Raw genomic sequence first — 24,822 nt, 5'->3', positions numbered from 1 at the left:
CAAGAAGATTTGTCTGCAATCGAACAGGTCAATTATTTTATATTACTTTCAAAGAAAATGAAAAAATGCTTTGCTTTGCTTTTGTGAACATTAGTTTGTTCAATGCGGGACTATTGTAATGGTATTTTTTTTTATGGTAAATGTTATAAGAATGTGGCGGCACGGTGACTGACTGGTTAGCACGTCCGCCTCCCAGTTCTGAGGACTCGGGTTCGAGTCCAGGCTCCGGCCTTCCTGGGTGGAGTTTGCATGTTCTCCCCGTGCCCGCGTGGGTCTTCTCCGGGTACTCCGGTCTCCTCCCACATTCCAAAGACATGCATGGCAGGTTAATTGGGCGCTCCGAATTGTCCCTAGGTGTGCTTGTGAGTGTGGTTAGTTGTTCATCTCTGTGTGCCCTGCGATTGGCTGGTAACCAGTCCAGGGTGTACCCCGCCTACTGCCCAGAGATAGGCTCCAGCATCCCCTGCGACCCTTGTGAGGAATAAGCAGTCAAGAAAATGCATGGATGGATGTTATAATAATTATATATAATTATATATATATATATATATATATATATATATATATATATATATATAGAGAGAGAGAGAGAGAGAGAGAGAGAGAGAGAAAAAAACATCTGTTCTAGTCTTTATTTTGATTCATTGACCTACCAAAAACTAGAATGGACGATGGAAGCCTAGTAGATATTTGCAATTATCAATAGTTAATGCATTGATGTACTTTTTTTCCGTTGGCGTCAAAATGTCCAATAGTATTTGAATGCAGCTTCAGTTCAGTTCACCGAAAGCTGTCAATGTAACTCCTGTTAGCGGCTAGTTGCAAACTCCGGAGACTTGTGTCGTATATGCTCATACAATGGCAGACTAATTAACGGACTGATTAACGATTTCTCTTCCATTTAACATGATGCCACAAAAGCTGACAGGTGCTGCAATTTACCCAACAAGAGATCCAAATCCCTATATAGGTAGCTCCCGTTTCATGACTTTGATGCAGATTTCTGTGTCTATAGGGACCAAGTGTTTGGTCTTACTGATATACCTGTGTGGTTGTTGTTGTTGCTGCCTATAACTATATTCGTAAAGTACAGTTCACGTTGGGTTTTTAAGTTAACTTTGTAATGTGTTTCGCTCAGCGTGTGTTTTTGTTAGTTTGCAAATAGTCTTGTCTCCACAAGCTACTGAGCATGAGTAAGGGGAGTGCCATGATGATGGAGTTGGATTTGTGACAAATGTGCTTCTCCAGCCTAGTTTTGTGCAGCAAAACCCCTGGGACCAGACCCAGTCTGGCAGAAATGAACAGCCACTTGGCCGGGTGGTTATCTATCACATTCGAGTCTCAACGGGTACAGGTCCGTTTGCCTCCACTTCCACCTTTCCTTGCCAGTGATTGAAATGGCTGCGGAAAAAAATGTGTTTTTGAAGGGGGGCATATACATGGCCATTAGTAAGGAAAGCGGGAAAGATTGCTTTCAACCTCAAATCTCACGATTTGTTCCGTCATTGGGCCTCTAAGCGTCTATTGTAATTTTGTTCGAGTTATTTCAATCTTGGGGAGAAGGAGGAAGAGGGGTTGAAATACATTCTTAGCAACTTAGCAAAGTCACAGTCATCTCTCAGTCTTCAATTTCCATCTGCTGAGGATTACTTGACCACAGGTGTACTTTATTACATTCTGCATATGACTCTGACTAAATGTGTGTACGTTAGAAGTTAAATGACTTTTTTTTTTTTTTTTTGGTAGTCTAATATAATGTAATACATTCGAGTTGTAGTTCCTTAGCCAATGAGGTCATTGATATTTTGTCAACATAAGACACAAAGACGGCAGTCCCCGAACTTTATTGCACTGCTGACATGTTTTCATGTTTCCGACATCGGGATACTCTACACCTAAAATTTAGAACTGAAAAATGCTTTTCCATTAAAGTGAAAGAACTTCAACAAACAAGAAGAGTCCTATTGTCATTTTTTATTACCAAGCATGAATCTACAGAGAATAGTACAATTGACATGTTGATCCATATGTATGTCAATAACACTATGTATTGTGTAATGTTAACGCTTTTCTTATACGTTTTTAAATGCATGACAAATGTGGGCAAAGAGTGAATTACAACTGCAACCACGAAAAATAGTTTATTGTGTCCAAAGGGCAAACGTATAATTGACTGACACGTTGGGATGCATCAACATGCATAACAGGTTTCTTTTCAACTCTTTAATTACTTTGTTGATGCGGTGACTGCGGGGCTGACATTAATTAGCCCACCTTATTCCCTAACCATGCCAGAGGGTCATTAAAAAGAGCTTCTGTCCAAACGGTTTCTTTTTCTCCAAACAGGCAGCAGACATTCGGAATTTTAAGTCCTAGTCATGATTCACACATGCATATAGGCTACAGGGGAACATTAACTACAGGGGACCACTAATGCGCAAAAAGTGTTTCTGTAAGGTAGTAACCGGAGGCTGCCACAGGGTGGCACCCCTTCTACAGTTTAATTTAAGTTCACAGGCACTGTGTTTGTGTGGGGCGGCCATCTTGGGTCAGTTTCTTTTTGATTTGGAATAGGTGAGTGTGTTTGTCACGACCATCCATTTTATATCTTTGATTTAAGAGACCATCCAGGGTTTTTTGTTCAATTAATCTTGTTGTTAATGTGTGTTAACTTGTCTTTTTAGTTTGCGTGAGTGAGATTGGGAATATTGGTTACTTTAATTGCTGTGGTTTGAGGTGGGTGAGTGAGTGCTTCATGCTGTGCTAAATTATACTGTGTATTACCTGGATTTCACTGCGCAATTGTAAAGTGAGTTTTTTTTTTAATTTGGAATAGGGGATTAAAGCAAAATCATCCAGCCACATTCCGTTTTTGCGATATTTGAGAGGGTTTTTTGTTTGCAAATCCGGTGTTTCCATTACCAGCTTACTTTTGCGAAACATGCCTTTTGCGCAAAACTGATGTGTAATGGAAACGCGCCTATTGATTAATGGATGTAGAGGCGTATACTATGTATACTGTTTGTTTTCTAACGTAAAGCCCCCCCCCCACAAAAAAACAAACAAAAACAAAACAAAACTGATTAGTCTATTGGGTTTGTTTCCATAAACTTATTCTGGCCTGTTGTCGGGAGAATTCTTCCCATCTACCATGAGAGCGCTCATCAATTTTATGAGGATGTTGAATAGCAGCATTTCCAACAGCCTCCAGGGAAATTATTTCCCTCTCAGCAAATATTGTTTTAAATCGCCCGTGCTTACCTGTATTTGCCCCACATGTGTTGACGCAGGCACCTACTGTGTTGTGTTGTTGTTTGTTTCAAACAGGTTATTTTTGCAACACTGCAATTTTCAGCCTGTTGAGGATTATGGGGAATAGAGTCTGAAGATTGGGTCTGATCCAGCTGATTGGATTGTCTTTTGCTCTATATCAGACAATAGCTTGATGCTTTAGATGCGTACAGATGTGATGGATACGTAGTCATTATGTCTGAATTGTTGTGCTTGGCAAAAGCCCCAAAAAGCAAACACAAAACATAAAATAAGACTGATTTACTAAGCAGCGTGCTGTAAGCATAGAGGAGGGTGATGTGAGCTATCCAGGGCTTGTCGTGCAGGTGCCGGGTTGGATGCGGCTCAGTTGTTAGAGAGCAGGTCATCCAGTGAGCAAGTCTAGTTCTCAGTGTTTTGACACAATGTCCCAACTGCGATTGGCTGGCAACCAGTCCAGGGTGTCCCCCGCCGACTGCCCAGAGCCAGCTGAGATAGGCGCCAGCACCCCTGCGACCCTTGTGTGAGGATTAAGCGGTCAAGAAAGGATGGATGGATGGACAATGTCCCAACTTCATTGGTATTGGGGTATGTGCTATTTTTTTTTTCCAACTATACATAATGGACTGTTTGGCGTTGTTTTTGCATAACTAACGAACTAACTAACTAGTCTTCACTTTGCGTGCAGGGGCATTTTAAACTTTGTTGATTCCTTAATGCAAAATTTAAAATAAAATGCTGTACTTGTCAGGATCAGTAAAAAGTGCTTAGTAATGAGATTGTCTTCTCAAGTGTGCTTTAAGACATGGATGCTGCTTTGCATATAAAAAGAAACTGACAGTGATCCCTTCCTTGCTCAGCGTTTGTGCCTTTGGAACCATTTTACCATTAAAAATTTTCAATTTCATACATTACACTTTTTTTTTTTTTTAATGCTAGCCAGCATCTCTTGAATAGGTGACCTAAGCTGTTTGAGCTGATAGGAGGATAATTTCCATCTTTACGAGCAGGAAGAAGCTTTTTTCTTGAATGTTTCAGTTCAGCAAAATGTTAAATTTGGAGGAAATATTATACCTGAAGATGCAAACCTGTAGCAGCACAAATGTTAGAATCCAGAGCTTTGGCCCTCTTTTTTTTGGAACACAGTCACACAATTAATAGGCACAAGCTTGATGGCAGCAGAAAACTGCATCAAGTCCCTCAAGCTAGACAGTTTTTGGGTCCAGTGTTGAGGTCACCGATAGCGTCTTGACAGCGAGACCTATTGTGGCTCAATATTGATCCATATTATAAGGCGCATGGTCAGCTTTTGGAAAAATTGAAGGCTCTGAGGTGCGCCTTATAGTACGGAAAATACAGTAATTAATAGTCGGATTAGAACAAAACTGTGCACATGAACACATAAAAAAAAAAAGAAAAAAAAAGAAGTCTGGTTGTCACCTGCGTTTACATATATCCCACGTGTGATCGGAATACATTATTTTGATTGTCTAACGTACCGGAAACGGTAGAAGTAGCACTTCCGCCGTAAACAAACAAGCGCATATGTTCTTCTCGGCTGTAACGATTTGGATACACATGACTTTTGAGATGGAGCTGTATTGTGTCCTTCAAACAAATGATTTTGGTTTTACTGGTTTGTTTTTATTAGTTTTGTTTTAACATGCTGAAGTTGCTGAATGTACATTTGTTTTAAAAAGTAACATATTTGACTTTGTGTGTTACACTCATGCAGTTAATTGGCCCATTAATATTGCGTGGGTAATGTCATGTTATGAAAAATAGTAATCCTGTCGGAAATATAATAGCAAATGAAGCACTGATTGCATGAAAACTGAGGTAATGGGGACTGTGCTTATGGATACTGAAGTGATGAAGATTATGGTAGATGAATGGTAAACAAATCTGATTGTTGGTGTATATTGAAGGCCGTACCTGCACACCACTAGTTGCATGTCGTTGTTCCTCGTGGCATCATGGGCGAGACGCAGTGTAGCCGCTAAGTGACTCATTTGCGTTTTGCAGCCCATGATACTTGCAGCTTTGCATGCTGATTTTGTAGAAGCCAGGTTGATTCGTTGCCTGCATTACCTGCTTCATTAGTTCTGTCATTGGAGGTGCGCCACCTCTTGTGTTTCACTCGCTTGTAACATGAGCCAAAGACTGAAGGACACCGTTTTCTGTGCCCTTTGCTTCAGAATAAGACACCAGAACAATGAGAAACGAAGTGGACTCGCACACTTAACTCATTCACTCCCAGCCATTTTCACAGAAGCAATCCCGTTCGGTCCCTGCTGTTTTACTGGATTTTGACTGATTTTGCAAGGCCCACAGAATATTGTGTTCTATTGTTATAAAAGCATGGAACCTATCAAAATAAAGATGAAAGTCTCTTCTTTCATCAGGAAATAAAAAAGTATGTTCCTATCTGTTTCCGTTTTGCAGCAATTAGCATTAGAAGAGAGCTAAGTTTAATCATTTTTCACAAATCTATTTAAAATTGTAAAAAATTGAGTTTTTTTTCGACATGGCCCTGGTTGATCTCCTTTGCTCTGCTGCCACTTGCTGGCCCTTTTGGGTAATAACTACCATTTCTGCAACCGTTCTTTGCAGTTTAGAGGCTGCATCAAAGCCTTCTGTATGCTCTAGCATAACAAAAACAAACAGTGTCTTTGGGAGACTTAAAACATTAAAACAAAAAAACGTATTTACACGTTATTGGGAGCAAATGAGTTAATGTTCAACACTCCTTTTTTTTTTAAATTAGTTGTTGCTATTAATCTGCAAACATGGTGTCTTGACATTTATTATCATTATAATCATCAACATCAACATATTTCAAATGACACTTGACAGGCATGCACAAATCCTCTCTTCGTTATCAACATTATGAAGTGGTAGCCGGAATGCTAAACTCAGTGATGTCCCTGTGTCTGATTCTGCAGGACACTTGTGATATCTGAGTTGTAAAGTTGCAGACAACTTCACTACCGTTAGAATATATATATATATATATATATATATATATATATATATATATATATATATATATATATATATATATATATATATATTCGGGGTGTTAAAAAAATCGATTCGGCGATATATCGCGATACTACATCGCGCGATTCTCGAATCGATTCAATAATCGGCAGAATCGATTTTTCAATTTTTTTTTTAATTTTTTTTTTATTATTATTTTTTTCTTTTTTTAGGATTCACACCTTGAGCATGGAAGAATGTTATATGAACGGAACATTAAGCCTTAATATTTTATTTTAATGATGTTCAAACATGAAATAGATTACAACCTCTATAAGACTGAAATTTCAGATAAATAAATAATACATTTTCATATAAATCTTACACTCTACAAGCTTACTGATTAGTATTTTCTAAATTTGAATGAAAAAAAATCGCAACAATCGACTTATAAATTCGTATCGGGATTAATCGGTATCGAATCGAATCGTGACCTGTGAATCGTGATACGAATCGAATCGTCAGGTACTAGGCAATTCACACCCCTAATATATATATATATATATATATATATATATATATATATATATATATATATATATATATATATATATATATATATATATTAGGTGTGTGCCAAAAAAATCAATTCATAAAAGAATCGAGATTCTCATTTATTCATCAAATCGAATCGATATTTAATATCCAAAAATCCATTTTATTTAAATTAGAAATGAAGAAGAAGGAGAAAAAGGCAGTTGTAGCCCACATGCTGTTTTTGTGGAAAAAGGCACTTACAATACAAAATTAATAAATGTTTGAAAAAAAAAAAAAAGACACTTTAATGTCTCTAGTTGTAATTTTGTCTTGCAAAGCAGACTGGAGTACATCATGACAATGTTGTGCATATCTGTAAATTGAAGTAGAAATCATTTGTCAATCAAATAATTTCTAATCGGAAATCGTTTGAATCGAGAATTGAAAATCGATTCTGAATAGAATCGTAGACCCAAAAATCGTAATCGAATCGTGAGACAGTCAAAGATTCCCAGCCCTAATATATATTTAAAAAAAAAAAAAAAAGTTTGTTTAGTTCGCCAGATCGTCTGCCACCACGGCCACAGCCTCACGAAATCAAGACTTGTGGCATGGATGGAACTGGTCTGAGCCTTTTCTGCCTTTCTTACAACTTGAACTGTTGACACCTTATGATTTGACCTGAATGGTGTGTGTGTGCATCCATCTATTTAGGAGTTGTTGATATGCTTTCTCATACCTGGAAAGATTATCCTGAAACTGTCGTCTGTATCATGTTTGTAAAAGAATCTTTCCACCTGCACATACTCACACCGCCTCCGACTCCGGATCAGAACACAAAGCCGCTGTTGATTGAATTGCGGGAACGCTGGAAGATGCCGCTCCTCTTCCTCCCACCTTCGGCTCCCACTCAAACCTGGCACGGCTCCAGCTCATAATTCTAGCGAGTCGTTGGGCTTGCTTGCAGCCGTTCCTTCAAGGCCGTGTTTATCTCCTTGTCAGATAAATCGTGAGCAGGTATGGGGGATGACTGCTTGTCTCAACAGTGGCAGAATCAAGATGCAGGTTGCGACCCCAACGTGTACGTTTACCCATTGCGAATCAGAATTGGATTTACTTTGAGGCAAAGCCCATCTCAAGGATGCATTGCTGAAAAAGTCGATCATTTGCTCCATCTGCATCATACATCTTAAACAAACACAACTTTAGAAATATTTGACAAACTGGCCCCTATTGATGTTTTATTGTTATGCTCATCATCATATTCATCGTAGGTTACACAGTGCTTATGTATGTTTGAGAGATTGTTTTTGAGAGGTGCATGTGTGCTTACAACCAGGGGTGCTTTGTTGTGCTTGTTCCTCCCAGGAGCGCTGTGTATTTGTACAGATACGGGTTGACATGTTGTAGGGCAGCAGGCAGGTAACGAAGCGCAGAGACTAGCGAATGAGAACTCCCTCCTTAAGCACTCACAAGCAACACTTGGCACTTAAATCCTATCATGTTTACATTTAGCAAGCACAATGGATACAGTGGGGGAAAAAAAAAAAAGACAGCCAGTATTCAAGGAGTCAGCAGAGAATTGCACATCTGGGCTAATAAAAGCAACAGGGAAAGTGCTGCCAGCGTTTCCTTCCAAATCTTCCCCCGTAATTCCCCATGAGCCTTGGCATTAGCACGTTCCAGCCATCCACCCTCAAATACCATCATCTCACTGAGACCCACAGCCAGGAGGCCCACCATGATTCGTTAGCATGCTCTATGGCCTCTATGGACATTAAAAGCGATATCGTGAATGAAGGATATGCTTCATAACTCCCCGGTACATGCTCCAAAAAATCCCAAACTTGACATGTATATTTATAGTCAAGGTCTGAAGGTATCTCTATGACAACATTCAGTTATAAATACAGCGCCACCTGGATCTCTAGGCATAAAAAATAAATAAATAAATACCCCACATCCGGTATTTTGTACAAAATTTGTAAACTCATTGTAAGTGTGATAACTAAGTCATTTATGAACATTCTTTTACTTTCAACCACTCAAAATGTTCACTGGCATCAGACCGATCCAAACATATGCACTTTTTCTTTTTAAATATTGTTTTGTTTATTTTTGATAGCCTCTATGGACATTAAAAGCGATATCGTGAATGAAGGATATGCTTCATAACTCCCCGGTACATGCTCCAAAAAATCCCAAATTTGACATGTATATTGATAGTCAAGGCCTGAAGGTATCTCTATGACAATATTCAGTTATAAATACAGCGCCACCTAGACCTCGAGGCATAAAAAAATAAATAAATAAAAATACTCCACATCCGGTATTTTGTACAAAATTTGTAAACTCATTGTAAGTGTGATAACTAAGTCATTTATGAACATTCTTTTACTTTCCACCACTCAAAATGTTCACTGGCATCAGACCGATCCAAACATATGTACTTTTTTATTTTTATTTTATTTTTTTTATAGCCTCTATGGACATTAAAGGCAATATCGTGAATGAAGGAAAAGCTTAATAACTCCCCATATACATACATGTGTGTATATATATATATATATATATATATATATATATATATATATATATATATATATATATACACTAGTCCAAGCAAATGAGCCTGAAAAGCCACTAATTCACTTTCTGACCGGCAGACATCACTTTTGGATGGTGAAGTGCATCCCCATGCAAATAGTCATTTATCTGTTTTAGTAACCAGATAATGGCTTGGCACTTTGCCTGGCGGTAATGACTTACAATCAACAGAAGGATGAAACCCGTCATGCAGCTGCATCATTTTACACAAGCTTCTATCATGCATAACTTTATGTTATGGATATGGGATATGGGGATACTTTGATTCACAGACAGACCCGTCCTAAAATGCTCTCCAGCTTCAAGGCATCGTTTACCTTCCTTGTATTTCTCCATCACTCCTCTTCATGACGTGTGTAATTTAATATGTTGTCGGAATGAAATGGATGGCAAAGGTGTTCAAGTGCTCAGCAATTGAGTCGATTTGTTTCTGTCTTGCCTCCAAATTCTGTGTGCATGTAAAGTGCCTCTGTGGGGCTTCTATTGTGCCTTGCATGTAACGTGGTGACAAAGCCAGGCCAATCGTCTTTAGAATTTTGATGATGAGGTGGAGGCCAAAAAGAGGCGATTGCAAAGCTCACAGTCAGACAGTCTGGCAACAGTGGATCAGAGAAGAAACTGCACTGGATTACTGAGATGCTTGCCATGATAATGTAAAAATTTCAAATTAAACAGTCGCAGCAGGCTTAGTGTCGCCAACTTCTGTCTGAAGCAAGAAGGAACTGCACAGCGGGGAAAAGTTTCTTTTGAGACCTGATAATGACATGTCAGACACCCAACGACAGTCCAACGGGACTGAAGTCGAGGAAAAATCACAGATGAAATAACGAACAATCTCTATTTTAGCAATATAACTGTAGCGCAATCTATAACTCTATAGTATATTAGTTCATGATTTCTTTTTAACCATCCACTCCCAGCCATTTTCACAGAAGCAATTCCGTTCTTTTGACTGATTTCGCAAGGCCCACAACATATTGTGTTCAATTGCTATAAAAGCATGGAACCTATCAAAAGAAAGATTAAAGTCTCTTCTTTCAGCAGGAAAAAAAAATGTTTCTATCTGTTTCCGTTTTGCAGTAATTAGCATTAGAAGAGAGCTAGTAATTTAGCTTTTTTTCTAGATGGCCCTGGTTGATCTCCTTTCCTCTGCTGCCACCTGCTGGCCGTTTGTGTAATAACTACCATTTCTGCAACCGTTCTTTGCAGTTGAGAGGTTGCATCTAATCCTTCTGTATGCTTTAGCATTTAAAAAAACAATAAAAACGTATAAATACGTCTTTGGGACACTTAAAACATAAAAAAAACAGATTTATACGTTATTGGGAGCAAATGAGTTAAATAAAAAGAAAATCCTGCACAAATAAATAAATATTACTATTAGTAGACATAGATATAAATCAATCCAAAAATATTCACACTGCCAATTAGACGACAGTGGCCATCATCTTCTGGTGCTCACCCAACTGCAGTCTAATCTTTGTTTCTCCTATTCAATGACTTTTGTCAAATTGCATTCATGATTTTCATTGGGAGAACAAAACTGAGACTATAAGCAGCAATATTGTTGCATATAGTTAACGACTCTGCTGGACGGGGCACCAATAATAGTGACGCTTTTGTTATGCATATTGTCAACATCCCGTGTGTGTCCATGCGAACACAGCAGCTCTTAATCTTTACAAATGTCATCCCCTGTTCCGCCATTGTACTTGTTATTCGCTTATTTGTCTGTTCGTCATGCATTATTCAACAACGATAGAATATTTATTTGCGGACAGTTCATTCTCGGCATAGCGGGGCCAATGGGAAGTTTGTGTGCCATGCAACGCATTTGAGTTTCATGATTGCCATATGTGAGCATGCAGTGTTTTTTAGTGTCTGCTGATATCTGGTAATTAAACGACGATAATGAGGTACGCTGCCACAGTATGGCTACAAGAGATTGACCATGCACAAGGCGCAGTGAAACGATGTTAGGCGTATCAATTAAGACGGGACATCTGCCACAGCCGCTACTGAAAAAAAGAGAGTGCTCCCTCCCAGCCCTGGCAATTAGCTGCGATATAACCCGTCGATGTCTCAGCGATGGCCGTCCTCACCACTCAGGTTTTTGAGTGATAGCGAGAGGCTCTGTGCTTTCAGTGATCTGATCCTAATAAAATCAAGTGAAATCCACTATAAGCACCTTGGTGCTGTGCAAATTTGCTCTCTGTTAAAAAAAAACTCTCTCTCTCTCTCTCTCTCTCTCTCTCTCTCTCTCTCTCTCTCTCTCTCTCTATATATATATATATATATATATATATATATATATATATATATATTAGGGGTGTTTAAAAAATCGATTCAGCAATATATCGCGATACTACATCGCGCAATTCTCGAATCGATTCAATAGGCGGCTGAATCGATTTATTTTTATTTATTTTTTTTTTATTTTTTATTTTTATTTTTATTTTTTTATTTTTTAAAGAGCTCAGAATTGTTCATTCGGTAGTCTTACCGATTCAACGTCTTATCATCATTCACCGCAAATTAATGTAGGGCCCGACCGATTAATCGGCCACGGATTATAATCGGCCGATTACTGGCCTTGAAACATCGGCCAAAACAATCGGCCAATTGAGCTAAATGGCTGATTATTTTCTAGGGGTGTTAAAAAAAATCGATTCGGCAATATATCGCGATACTACATCGCGCAATTCTCGAATCAATTCAATAGGCGGCTGAATCGATATTTTTTTTTTTTTTTTTTTTAAAGAGCTCAGAATTGTTCATTCGGTAGTCTTACCGATTCAACGTCTTATCATCATTGCCTTTTTTTTTCTTTTCTTTTTTTCTTTTTTTTTTGTGTGTGTGAATCGATTTTTAAACTTCCATTTTTAATGGAAAAATATTCAACAAAACGTCTGACTTCGGGTTAGGATTCGCACCTTGAGCATGGAAGAATGTTATATGAACGGAACATTAAGCCTTAATATTTTATTTTAATGCTGTTCAAACATGAAACAGATTACAACCTCTATAAGTCTGAAATTTCAGATAAATAAATAATACATTTTCATATAACTCTTACACTCTACAAGCTTACTGATTAGTATTTTCTAAATTTGAATGAAAAAAAATCGCAACAATCGACTTATAAATTCGTATCGGGATTAATCGGTATCGAATCGAATCGTGACCTGTGAATCGTGATACGAATCGAATCGTCAGGTACTCTGCAATTCACACCCCTAATATATATATATATATATATATATATATATATATATATATATATATATATATATATATATATATATATATATATATATATATCTCTCGTCTAGATCAGTGGTGTCCAAACTACGGCCCGGGGGCCATTTGCGGCCCGCCATCCATTTTTCAGTGGCCCGCGACATATGCTAAAAAATGGCATTTGACTCAGTTCAAATAAAATAAACAAAACAAAAATGTTTGGAGATGGTCAAAGTAAGAAGGGAGGGTATCGAAAAACAGGTGCCATTAAAGGTTATTTTAGTTAACTAAAACTAATGAAAAAAACAAAACTAAAATTCAAAAACAATATTGTTACCGAAATAAAATAAAAACGAAAACACAAAACTAACTATAATTATAGCAAACATGTCCTTTGTTTTAGTCTTTGGTAATTAAATTCATGCATGAGCCTTTGGGGATGATTTTAAATGTGATTTTTAGTAGATTTGATATAAACCAGAATAATGACGTTTGAAAGTATGTCACACAAAAGTGACGTCATCTAGCAGCAGCCAATAGAAAAGCACCAAAAGATGACATTGCTCCCATGTTTTTTTAAATATTGCGCACAAGTAATGCACATTTAAAAAAAAATAAAACTCATACTAATACTGAAACTAACAAACTAAAAACACTAAGCATTTTTTTAAAGAACTTAACTAATAAAAACTATCAGAACCACCCTGAAAACTAATAAAAACTAACTAAAATGAAAAATTCCAAAACTATAATAACCCTACTGCCATATTACAAATAAATTGGTTTATATACTGTAGTATTTTTCTAAATATGCAAAAGCACAAATAAATTATTTGTACCATTTTTAGGACGAACCACAATTTCTCTTCATAACATTATGTGGCCCTTGTGTCCTTCTGATTTTCTGTATGTGGCCTTGCAAATGTAAAAGTTTGGACACCCCTGACCTAGATTTTACAGTCACGCATACCGAAGGTGTCCGACTCTCTCTCACAATTATTTTTGCTGTTCTTGTGCAGCGTTTCTGCCTTTAATTACTTCCTGCCTTGTCAGAAACATGAGGCAAGGAGCTGCATGTGACCTCATTACTGTTGGGTTTCTCAAGAAAGGAAATATCACTTCTCAAGTGTTATTCCTGTTCACTCCATGGCCCCCTTTTTTTTTTTCACTGCCGTTTTTTTACTTTCCTGCTAGTTGAATGTTTAGATCCGATAGATGAACTTCACTTGCGTGTGTACTTAAGTATGTCTGTGCGGTCTTGTGTACCAAAGTATAAAGTATGCTGCTTTTGCCACAAAAGTCTCAGCTCTGTGTGTTAATAATTTCCAACAAACCTTATGATTTCTGTCTTTGCCTCTTGTGCACATACAGTTGAGCGCATACCGTACGAGCTACGTCGGCACCCTGTGGAGTGACATTGCGGGTGCAACAACACAACATGCTGTCAAGTCACTCTCACATAAAAAAGAATCTGCTTGCCTGCTTATTTTTGTTTTATTTTGATCTTTTTATGCATCGTGTTTTTTTTTTTTTTTTTTTTTTTTTTTTTTTTTTTTTTTTTTTTAAGTAGCGCCTTACAGCCCCCTGGTGGACTTTTTAAGCAATAGCAACGTGTCGAAATAATTAGGGCTGGGTATCGATTCAGATTTCTAAAATCGATTCGATTCGCTATTTGAAGGAAAAACACTCCCGAAGTCGATGCTACCTTCCCGTTAGCATTGGCTAACTTCCTGTTAGCGGTAGGTTAGCGATGTTTCAAAAACAAAGTGTTGTGTATTTAAATATACAGTGGATGTAATTCTTAATGTTGTGTATTTCGGTTTACAGTTAAGTCCAACTGCGGTGTCATTAAACATCTTAAATGACGCTCCGGGACAACAGCATACGCGACACACTTGCTAGTTGCTAATGCTACGCAAGAAAAATGGTGCATTCAGGTACTTTCAAATCGTTGGAAACTTCGGCTTTTTTTCGATAACGATTTAAGGGGAAAATAATCGGCCATTTAGCTCAATTGGCCGATTGTTTTGGCCGATATTTGAAGACCAATAATAATCGGCGGCCGATTAATCGGTCGGGCCCTATTTGGCACATTAATTTACGGGGGGAAACAAAACTGTATTAAAAGTATCGATTCATGGCTTTATGAATATCGATTCGATATCGATATATCGATATTTTAGACCCAGCCCTAAAAATAATATGTGGGAAAAACCCAAACTCCGTTTAAAAACATACAACACTAGTATTTTTGGTAAGCCAAACGGAAAAAGATTCCCGCAGCTCTGCTTCTGGGGAGTCCCCAAACCGGTTTTTTAATTGTATTGCTTTTAAGAGGCAGAGTTAGTCAAATCAAGTCCTTATCATCTCCGAAGTATCCAATTATACACAACAGTTATCTCCAATGTCAGAGCCGCCCGAGTCTTCGCCACAGGGTCAAGGAGCCAGAATTGCTCACAAAGACCTGCTGAATCATCTTGTACTGCTGGATGGGTGCCCAGCAGTGCTTCCTCGAGCATCCGCGCAGCGGCTTCTTTATGCAAATCCAGAGTTTTTATGTGTCACACAGAAAAGGCTCTCATGCCATCAGGCTAGTATACAGTATGTGATCCGGCATATGAATGCTATTTTGATGATTACTCATTTTCAGCTAGAGCAGCTTCTAAGTATTCGGGGAGGTCTGTGGCACAAATCTCTGTTCTCGTTCATCCTTAAAGCTTTACGTCTTGGACATTGCATTGGTTTGCTGACAGGTGCACAGTTATACTTGAAATGTTTTTCTTCTCAATGCCACTGCTGCTAATATTTGAATAGAAAATAGAGGAAGGGATTGGCGTATGTATTTAAAAACATTTTTTGGGAAAAAATAAATAAAATTAGTGAATTATCAAATCTGAGGATGCTAAACTGTGAATATGTAATGAACTTTGAATAATAGGGCAAATAAATAACTACATAATCTAATCTATTTCTATACTTAAAGGAGGAGTCAACATTAAACAATTCTTGACAATAATATATGTGATATCACTGTTAATATGCCATTTGTGGAATATGAGTTATGCAGTAAAATCCTGCCGTTTTTATCCATCTCAGGGGACGGCCATTTTGCCACTTGCTGTCGACTGAAGATGACATCACAGTTGCTCACCAATCACAGCTCACTTGTCTTCTGAAACTGAGCTGTGATTGGTTGTTGGCTGAGACCTGAGCAACTGTGATGTCATTTTCAATCGACAACAAGTGGCAAAATGGCCGCCTTCTGATACTGATAAAAACAGTTGGTTTTTGCTGCTTAACCGTTATTCCCCTCACACAATATTTATTTTTTATTTTTTTTATTTTTTTTTTTTATTTTTTTATTTTTATTTTTTTTTTGCCCTATGTGTATATTTACAAAGTGTATAGTGCAAGCTAGTGAAGTGAGTAAGAGGAGCGACCAGCGGGGCCTCACCCAACCCGGCGGGTGTAGGTGGCACGCCCGCCCCCCAGCACCCCCACCCCCACCCGCCCCCCCACCTCATCCACCCGGCACCACAATGGGCGGACAGCCAGCGCAGCAGGGCTACCGGACAGCCCACCGGCCACCGGAGCCCGCCCGGGGCGCCAGGAGTTATACCGGAGTGGGGCAGGCCCCAAACCCTCGCCCGGCCCCCGGAGCCCGACGCCCGGGCCGGGGAGGGAGCCCCAGGCCCAGGGAGAGGGAGGGGGAGGGGCCGCAGGGCAGACAGGGAAGGGGGGGAAGCGGGGAGAAGACGACAAGAAGGCTAAAGGGCGGCTGCAGGGCAGGAGGCGGGGGGGGGAGGAGGGAGGGCGACAAGGGAAAAGGGACCGGGAGGCAGAGGAGGATGGGCGGGAGGAGGCGAGGAGGGAGAGGCGACGGGGGGGAGGAAGGGGGAGGGGAGAGGGAACCACGGGGCACACCGGAGGCCCACCCACCCCGAACCGCGCCGCCGGGCACGGAGCAGCGGACCGCGCCGGGACGGCACCGCCCCGGGCACCAGGGGAAGCACCCCAACACCGCACCCCACAGGGGGCCCAGGGAGCGGCCAAGACGCAACCGCCACCGAGCAGACAACGGGGGGGCAGAACCACCCCCGCCCGACCACAGGGGACGGCGTCAAGAAAATTGACTAATTAGCATGCAGTAACACCAAGTGTTGATGCTTAGTGCCCACTAGAAATAGATCTTAAGGAGTTATTGAGTATAGTGTCGTATAGTGTGGTATGCTCGAGCCCACTAGCAGCAACTAGGTTCCTGACTATATAAAAATAAAAACAATCAGATACCAAATACAGAAGCAGCGAAAACAGAAGTTGTAACGATGTGGTGGCTCTCGTTAACAGGCAGAATACACAATATTAACCAAAATACGGCATTTAGATTAGTGGGGCTGAATACAACATATTGTCAAGAAATTTTGGGAGGGTTGATTTCCTAAAATAAAAACAGATAATTATATGTAATGAAAATGTGGTACCACAAAATGTGCAGAAAAAGCCACACCCACTAAATTTTAAAATAGGTACTTTGTTCGCAATTGCCAGAAATCTTTTTATCTCTTGTCTGCCCTCAGGCCAAAACTAAGGGAAGCTCGATAGTGGGATGCTGTCCATAAGCCGAATGGGGGCTAATGCTAGTTTAAACGGCGTTGTGTTTCAAATTAGAATCAAACGGGACTAATTGGGCAGTGCCGCGCGTGTCATATTGGATGTTCTATACTGAACGTGTCAGACAATTAGCGATCCAAGCAGTCAGCATACATTTTTTGTCCCTTGTTATCCCCACAGGAAGTCCAGTCAACCTGACGTGCAGAGCCTTCTTTGGGTACAGTGGTGATGTCAGCCCACTCATTTACTGGATGAAGGCGGAAAAGTTTATTGAGGATCTGGATGAGGAGCGGGTACGGGAGAGCGACATCAAGTAAGTCCCTTTGTGGAGGGTCTTCATTAATTAATAGGGTTAGACCGATTATCGGTCGGGCCGGTTATAGGTGCTAATATTTGGCATGTTGACAAATATATCGGGATCGGCCTTTTTACGAATATGAAGGCCAATAAAGCTGGAATCTCACCGAACGGCGAATGCTTGCGAACGTAGCAAATTTTGTGTTTTCATCGGGATGAGATGTTTATAGACACTTTTTACTTGTTGCAAAGACATTTCATACATATTCAGACCATTTTTCACTGTCTGCGAAGATCTTTTGAGCCCTGACGAAAACCCCAAATTAGATACATTTAATTTTGTATACATTTGTCACTGCTGCCACTGGGTAGTCCCAACACTTTTTAATTTATAAAAAAAATAAGAATTAAAAAAAATTTTGGAAAACTTTATTTACAGTAGAAAACTTTGGAAAAATAGTTATTTATTTATTTATTTATGTGCAAACACTGAAATCCCAACACTTTAATTTATAAAAAAAATAAAAATAAATTTAGAAATTATGTTGAAATTTTGGAAAACTTTATTTACAGTAGAAAACTATTTATTTATTTACTTGCTTAGTTTTGAATTTAGCTTAACACATGCTGATGACCCTGGAAGTTCCCTACAATTTCTACAATTTTCGTTAACTTTTAATTAAACAAAACAATTAAAAGATTTTCTTTTACGCTATTATTTTCTCTTTTACTGCAAATGAATATCGGCTAAATATCGGTTATCAGCTTCCTTGACGACTAATAATCGGTATCGGCGTCAGCCCTGTAAAAAGCCATATCGGTCTATCACTATTAATTAACACTGTAAATGGCATGTACAGTTTCATCGCTTATATGAGAGGTGACTGCCTGTTGGGAACAGCAGCTTAGTGAGCAAAGTTGCCTTGTAGGACTCCCTTTAAGCTCCTTTTCAACTGATAAAGCACTGAAGGGAAAAAAAAAATGGTGGTCCATGTGAAGTAGGAGTCCACTCTCATGGACAAATGCTGCCTAATGAAAAGGTTAACTGTGAGCAGTATGACACGACCGGGCGGAGGAGTTAGTGTCCTCGTCGGTGACCTGGCATTTGCAGATGTCTGTTCGCCTGCTAGCATGCACTGCCTGGCTCTCAGCACGACTCTCTTGTCATGAAAGACACTCGACCAATTAGAGCCTACAGAATTCAAGGTGGCAGCGTGATGGAGGCGAGAAACTCGCCAGGAAACAAGCCGGGAAGAGCACGGCTGAGCAAACTTTTATTTGATTTTCACAGACAGGTGGATGGCCCGGGTCATTTGTAGGTGAGGTGAAAAAAAAAACAGTTCAATATGTATCTAAAATATGGAAATAATTATAATAATAATAATACGTTTGTGTTAATGATAAAATAATGCTTTATTTGCATTGTTTTTACCCTTTATTAGCTATTATTCTTCTTAATGCATTCATCTTTAACTCTTTGACTGCCAAAAACGTCTAATGACGTATTCTAAAATCCTAATGAATTCCACCACAAACGTTAATTGACGTTTAGTATGTATTTTGTTTCTTTTTTTCTTTTTTTTCTCATTGGGCAGTGCAACATCTTGTGCAGCTCTGCCTTGTCATTGGGTTTGTGAAATCAAAAACAACCAGTATACAAAGTATGGCCAGCAGATGGCAGCATTGTATCTCTTTTCAATGGTGTATGGAATTACAATGAAACATGACGAATCTGATGCACTCGAATGTTTTCAAGGATGACATGAAGGCTCAAAGCCTTTGTCACATTAAATCTAATTCACAGCGTGTCAGTAAACAAAAAAATATTCGGATCAAAGTCACTGTTGTGCGAAAAATGTATCTTTTCACAAAAAACTTGTTTTCTCTATTTTTTTGGGGGTATTTTCGCTTACGCCACTCAAATGACCCATTTTCAAATTTCACCATGTTTATGTAATGATACCGTCCAATATTGTGTTTGCTTTGAATTATGAGTGAAAATCGGCTGGCACTGTCGGGGTTGTTTGTTTGGATAAGGTTTGGCAGTCAAAGAGTTAAATGTTAAATTTATACTGGTGCAGTATCATGAAAAAGTATTAGCCCTCTTCTCAAATTCTTACATTTCCCCATTTTAATTTTTAAGATCTCCAAACAAATGTATATATCTGTGCCACCTTGAAATGAAAGTGTGATATGAAAATAGAGAGGAAAAGTCAACCATGGTTAAGAGCTTGATTGAGATTTTGATGAGGGAAAAAAATACAAAGCCAGCAGCAGCATTGAAGAAGGTAAACCAAAGATCATCGAAGTTAAAGGTGACTGTGACTTGACTTGGAAACAGTTTAGTGGGAAAGCTGGTAATTCCCCCTGACAGTGGTATACCTTTCTCACCAACTGCCGAAAGCTTGGAGTTTGTTTTTTTTTGTTTTTTTTTACTAATCCACCTACACGTCATTACACAAAGGAAGGATCGGACACTAATTAGTTTCTTTGGCTGGATTCAAGAAAACAAAAAGTTTGGATTGCTTTCTTCTCTTTTGAAAGGTTTGCCTCGTCTTGTAAAACAACAAACCGCTTATTATTATTATTAGTAGGGGTGTGCTAAAAAAAAACAACAGCAATATATCGTTGCGAGCCTCATTACAATACATGTATCGATACGCAGGCGTCAGAATCGATATTGCTCGTTATAGGTAGCTAACGTTTGCCTTTGCAGCTTTCATTGTACCTAAAAAAAATAAAAACCAGCAGCGTCTTTGAAGTTAATTGCCTTCAATTAATGCAAAAATAGCTCACCAGTGATTGGACACCGTGTCTTGCTAAGAAAAATGAAAGCAGAGGAAGAATATTAACATTTATTTACTTATAAACTTGTGTCTTAATATACCAATTTTCCTATATTTTGTTTAAAAAACGAAATAGAATGTTACATGAAAAAAATGCTGCTTTTATTTCCCCAAATATTTCAAATAAGCACATTTTAGAGCTGTAATTTTAATACTTTGATATTTTTGCTCATATCAGCTCATGCCTATTAATAAATGTTCCCGGTGTGTCTGTGAAAACTGCTCCTTGCTTTGCAGTGCGTACACATTTCGACCAGGCATGCCGCTTGGTGGTAAACCAGAAGAGCTGCTAACAAAAAAACATTTTTGTCATCCAGCATAATAAACATATCCTTTAGGTATACATATGACTGTTGTTATAAAATGAAAGTAAATTAATGTAAAATATCGGCATACGTATCGCCTTGAAGATCATGTATTGGGATACATATGTATCGCGATACGTATCGTATCGTGACCCCTTTATCGTGATACGCATCGTATCGTGAGGTTGGAGGCAATACCCAGCCCTAATTATTAGAAGAAGCAATCATCAATTCCAGTCAATGACGATGCCCAGCTCTGTTATTATTATTATTATTATTATTATTGTTATTATTATAAGCAGCTTCTGAGGCAGCAATAAGCATGAAGGGAGAAGGATTGCTCCACAATTTGAAGAGTTTACATCCACATCACCCCATTTTGGTATTGTGTCAGTGTCATCATTGTTTCCCATCTTCTATGTCATCTGTTAACACATTCAATAACAGCTACAGCAGAGATTTGAGAACAAAACAAAATTTTCTCGAGTCTTTGATTTATTGATTTTAGGATGCACACACAAAAGACATTTTTGTGGATGAGGAAAATCCATATTTTATTAGAGACTCCAGTGCTCTGCTTATGACTTTCTGACCCCCTCCGGTGTTGAGTTATTGTTTTCCAAAGGTGTCTCTGGCAGCATATTTTATAATTGTCACTGAACATCTACACTGGGAGCACAGTTGGAGTTTAAAAGACCTGCAGGTACACAACAATAGCACATTAATGGACGTGCAAAGGCTTGTTGTTTCACATCTTGTTAGTGACAACAACAAGACGCCGCTTTGGAATGCCCATCACAGTGGGAAATAAATACTAAGAACTCTTTATTTTGTGCAAAAATCTTGTTCACAAATGTGGTAGAAAGCCTTTCTTGGTTTCACCATCACAAACGTTATTGTTGTACTTTTTGATCCTTCTATCATGCACAGCCAACATGCTTCAGCAAAATGTTTGCATTTGCTTGTCACACCATGATTTAACCTGTCTCCGTTTGCGATGCTTACTGGTGAGGATGGAGAATCAAACCGTCCTGTATTTACTTTACCTGATTTTTCAGAGGCCTTCATTTATTTGACGTTACATTGCTTCGTTCTGCTCCGCTCCAGGACGATACGTGAGCACTTGGGGGAGCAGGAGGTCTCCATCTCACTTGCCATCGATTCCCTGGAGGAGAGCGATCTGGGAAACTACACTTGCTACGTGGAAAATGGCAATGGTCGGCGACATGCAAACATCCAGATCATCAAGAAAGGTACCCAGCGAAAGCACAATTCCGCCTTTGACCATATTTCGTTTCTGACTCCTCTTCTAATCGTTCTCCTCCTTTTTAAAGTAAACTTTTCATTCTGCCTAGGAGCGGTATCTCACATTATGCTATACAATATTTTTATATCAAGATTTTTGCAAAGTTGGCAACACTACAGACATGAGTCGTAGCTCTGTGAAGAACTTTCCAAACAAAAGCACTACCGTATTTTTCGGATTATAAATCGCAGTTTTTTTCATATGCAATTTATAATCTGGTGCGATTTATGTGTGAAATTATTAACACATTATTATATCACTTCACATGTTATTTTCACACTAAACCGCAAGAGGGCGCTCTAGGCCTGTGTTGATCATTTCAACATTGCCGGTAGAAGAGCATCGTCTACCTCCCGAGTTGGGGGAGTTGTTTAAAAGTGACAACGAGGATGAAGATTTCATTGGATTTAGTGATTGATGATGACACTTTACGTTACAATCTGTCTCTGGACTGCAGATGAAACCCAATCACAGCTCAACTTGTGAATGTCACATGACCAAACCCAGAAAACAGCTGAGCTGTGATTGGTTATCTGAGCCCTTGTGATGTCATTTTCAGTCGACAGCAAGTTGCAAAATGTGTTTTTAAAGGTACTATTTGTATGTGAAAAATAATGAAAGTATCAAATTAATTATAGGCAAAATATTAACTTTTTGTTGCTATAATGGGCTAAATAAGCAAAGTATCCCTTTAAACCAAGAGCACCATCTACAGGAGTAAAAAATATCGCAAGTGGTACATGAAGCTTCATTTTTCCCATCATTACGTAGTGACGAACAAATGAAGCACCATGAAGCATTGGTAATATTTTCTTAACTCCTCTAGATGGCACTCTTGATTTAAAAATGCAGTGGAAATGTAATCAATTTCCATTGCGCTAGCCTTTACCTTTAAACTAAGAGCACCACCTACAGGAGTAAAAATAATAATAATTTATCGCAAGTGCTTGATGAAGCTTCATTTTCGCATTACTTACTTCACAGACAACAATGACGACAAATTAAACTGGCAACAAGTCCTCCAACAATAACGACCATATTGGTCGGTTTACCATGCACTAAAATACTGTTAGATTAAGGCTCTTGATGACTAAATAGATGACTTGAGCTAGGCCGTTGTGTCGCTCTTATTCGTCCTTGCTTGGCGACGTTCTATCTGTCTGCATTCTGACATACGTATCCTGTAAAAACCAGTTAAGGCCATCAGGCCACACATTCTCACATGGGGGAGGCTGAGCCGTTCGCCCATGTGGGCGGGCGGCCTAGACAGTATAAGTGCAGGGACGATTCTGAAGAGATGGAATAGAAGTGGGCTCCGCAGCTGTGTACTCGATCTTTCTGACATCCAGTAAATATTTCAACTGAGAACATGCAGTCTCCTGGTTATTACTATTAGTATAATATCGTGAGCATTAAGATACAAGAACCAGTGAAAGTTCTCACCCAGAACTTTACAATACGTAACACTTGGTCGTAATTTAGCACCTTTTCAAAACGACCTATGTGGTCGTATTTATTGGATGACTGTCTCGAAGGAGGAGTTAGCAGACTTTGCAAGATGTTGCCAAGACAAATGTACACAACAACTCCTCGCATGCAGCTTCACTGGGGATGAAGGGAGCGCGAGCCGCTTGGATGTAAAGAGCCTGGAGCATCATTTCGTTTCACCTTACACGAACACAAACACACGCACACACAGCACTGATCTTCACCGGTGTGTCAGTCAGAGCTGTTGTTTACCAGCAATGCTGTGTCATGTGCCAGGAGGCATTCAGGTTCCGGAGATCAGACTTGTTCTACTTGAGGCTCAGCCCACACTCCCATCCGTTGATCTTCAAGGGTGATCTTTGACTGAGTGCTGCTGCATTGCATACGTTGCTATTTGTTATGACGGAACCAAATGCTAACAACAGACCTGAAATCTATTTGTGTCTGCATTTGACCTCTCAGCCGAGCTCATGTACACGGTGGAACTGGCCGGCGGTCTGGGGGCCATCCTGGTGTTGCTCATCTGCCTGGTGACACTGTACAAGTGTTACAGGATTGAGCTCATGCTCTTCTACAGGACCCACTTCGGCAGTGAGGATTTAGATGGAGGTAAGTCGAATTTTTCGAGGGCTACTTCCGCAGTTCTGTCCTCGTTTCTCCATTGTCATTTCTACAGCCTGTATGCGAACTGTGACTTGCTCCAGTCTCTTTTTTTTCTTTTTTTCTTTTTTCTTCTTCAGAGCTCAGAATTGTTCATTCTGTAGTGTTACCGATTCAACGTCTTATCATCATTGCTCTTTTTTTTTCTTTACGTGTATGTGTGTGTTTGTATGCGTGCGTGCACGTGTGTGCGTGTGTGTGTGCATGCGCGTGTATGCAAATACGTGTAAATTTATGCTCATTAATTCACCTAAAACCTAATAAAAATCCCATTACCCTTCAACTTAACCAGAAACTTCCGAGTCTCGCCAGAGTCGTGAGGTTCAAACGGTCAGGAGACCAGAGAAAAGGTCAGAAAAGATAAAAAGAAAAGAAAGATAAATCAAAGTAAAATCCAGCACCGACCAAACACTTCCTGCCTTCCCCATGGTTACAAAATCAAAGTCTCTAAATTCCAACAAATTAAAGAGATCTCAAGAGATCAGAGGAAAAACTAAAGAGAGGAAGGAGGGAAGGATCGATGAGGCAGATTGAGATCCACACAAACCAGTACATCCAGTCCATCAAAGTGAAATCCAGCACCAACCAAACACCTCCTGCATGGTTACAAAACCAGAGTCTTAGGCCAAACCCAGAAACTTCTAAATTCCAACAAATTAAGGAGATCTCAAGT

At 39.3% G+C, this 24,822-nt stretch overlaps 1 protein-coding gene across 3 annotated transcripts in view; it reads left to right on the top strand.

The window, feature by feature from the left end:
* LOC144013473 (interleukin-1 receptor accessory protein-like 1) overlaps positions 1–24,822 on the top strand; it is a 143,281-nt gene that overhangs the window by 111,825 nt on the left and 6,634 nt on the right. For all 3 annotated transcript variants that reach the window (XM_077512413.1, XM_077512412.1, XM_077512414.1), the window contains 3 exons: positions 17,428–17,560; positions 21,803–21,948; positions 23,952–24,098. In XM_077512413.1, coding sequence (XP_077368539.1) covers positions 17,428–17,560; positions 21,803–21,948; positions 23,952–24,098 — 426 coding nt within the window. The remainder of the gene's footprint in view (positions 1–17,427; positions 17,561–21,802; positions 21,949–23,951; positions 24,099–24,822) is intronic.

Source organism: Festucalex cinctus, chromosome 2 (assembly GCF_051991245.1).
Source record: "Festucalex cinctus isolate MCC-2025b chromosome 2, RoL_Fcin_1.0, whole genome shotgun sequence".
In the NCBI taxonomy this organism is placed as follows: Eukaryota; Metazoa; Chordata; class Actinopteri; order Syngnathiformes; family Syngnathidae; genus Festucalex; species Festucalex cinctus.
This window is presented reverse-complemented; position numbering and strand designations above follow the sequence as displayed.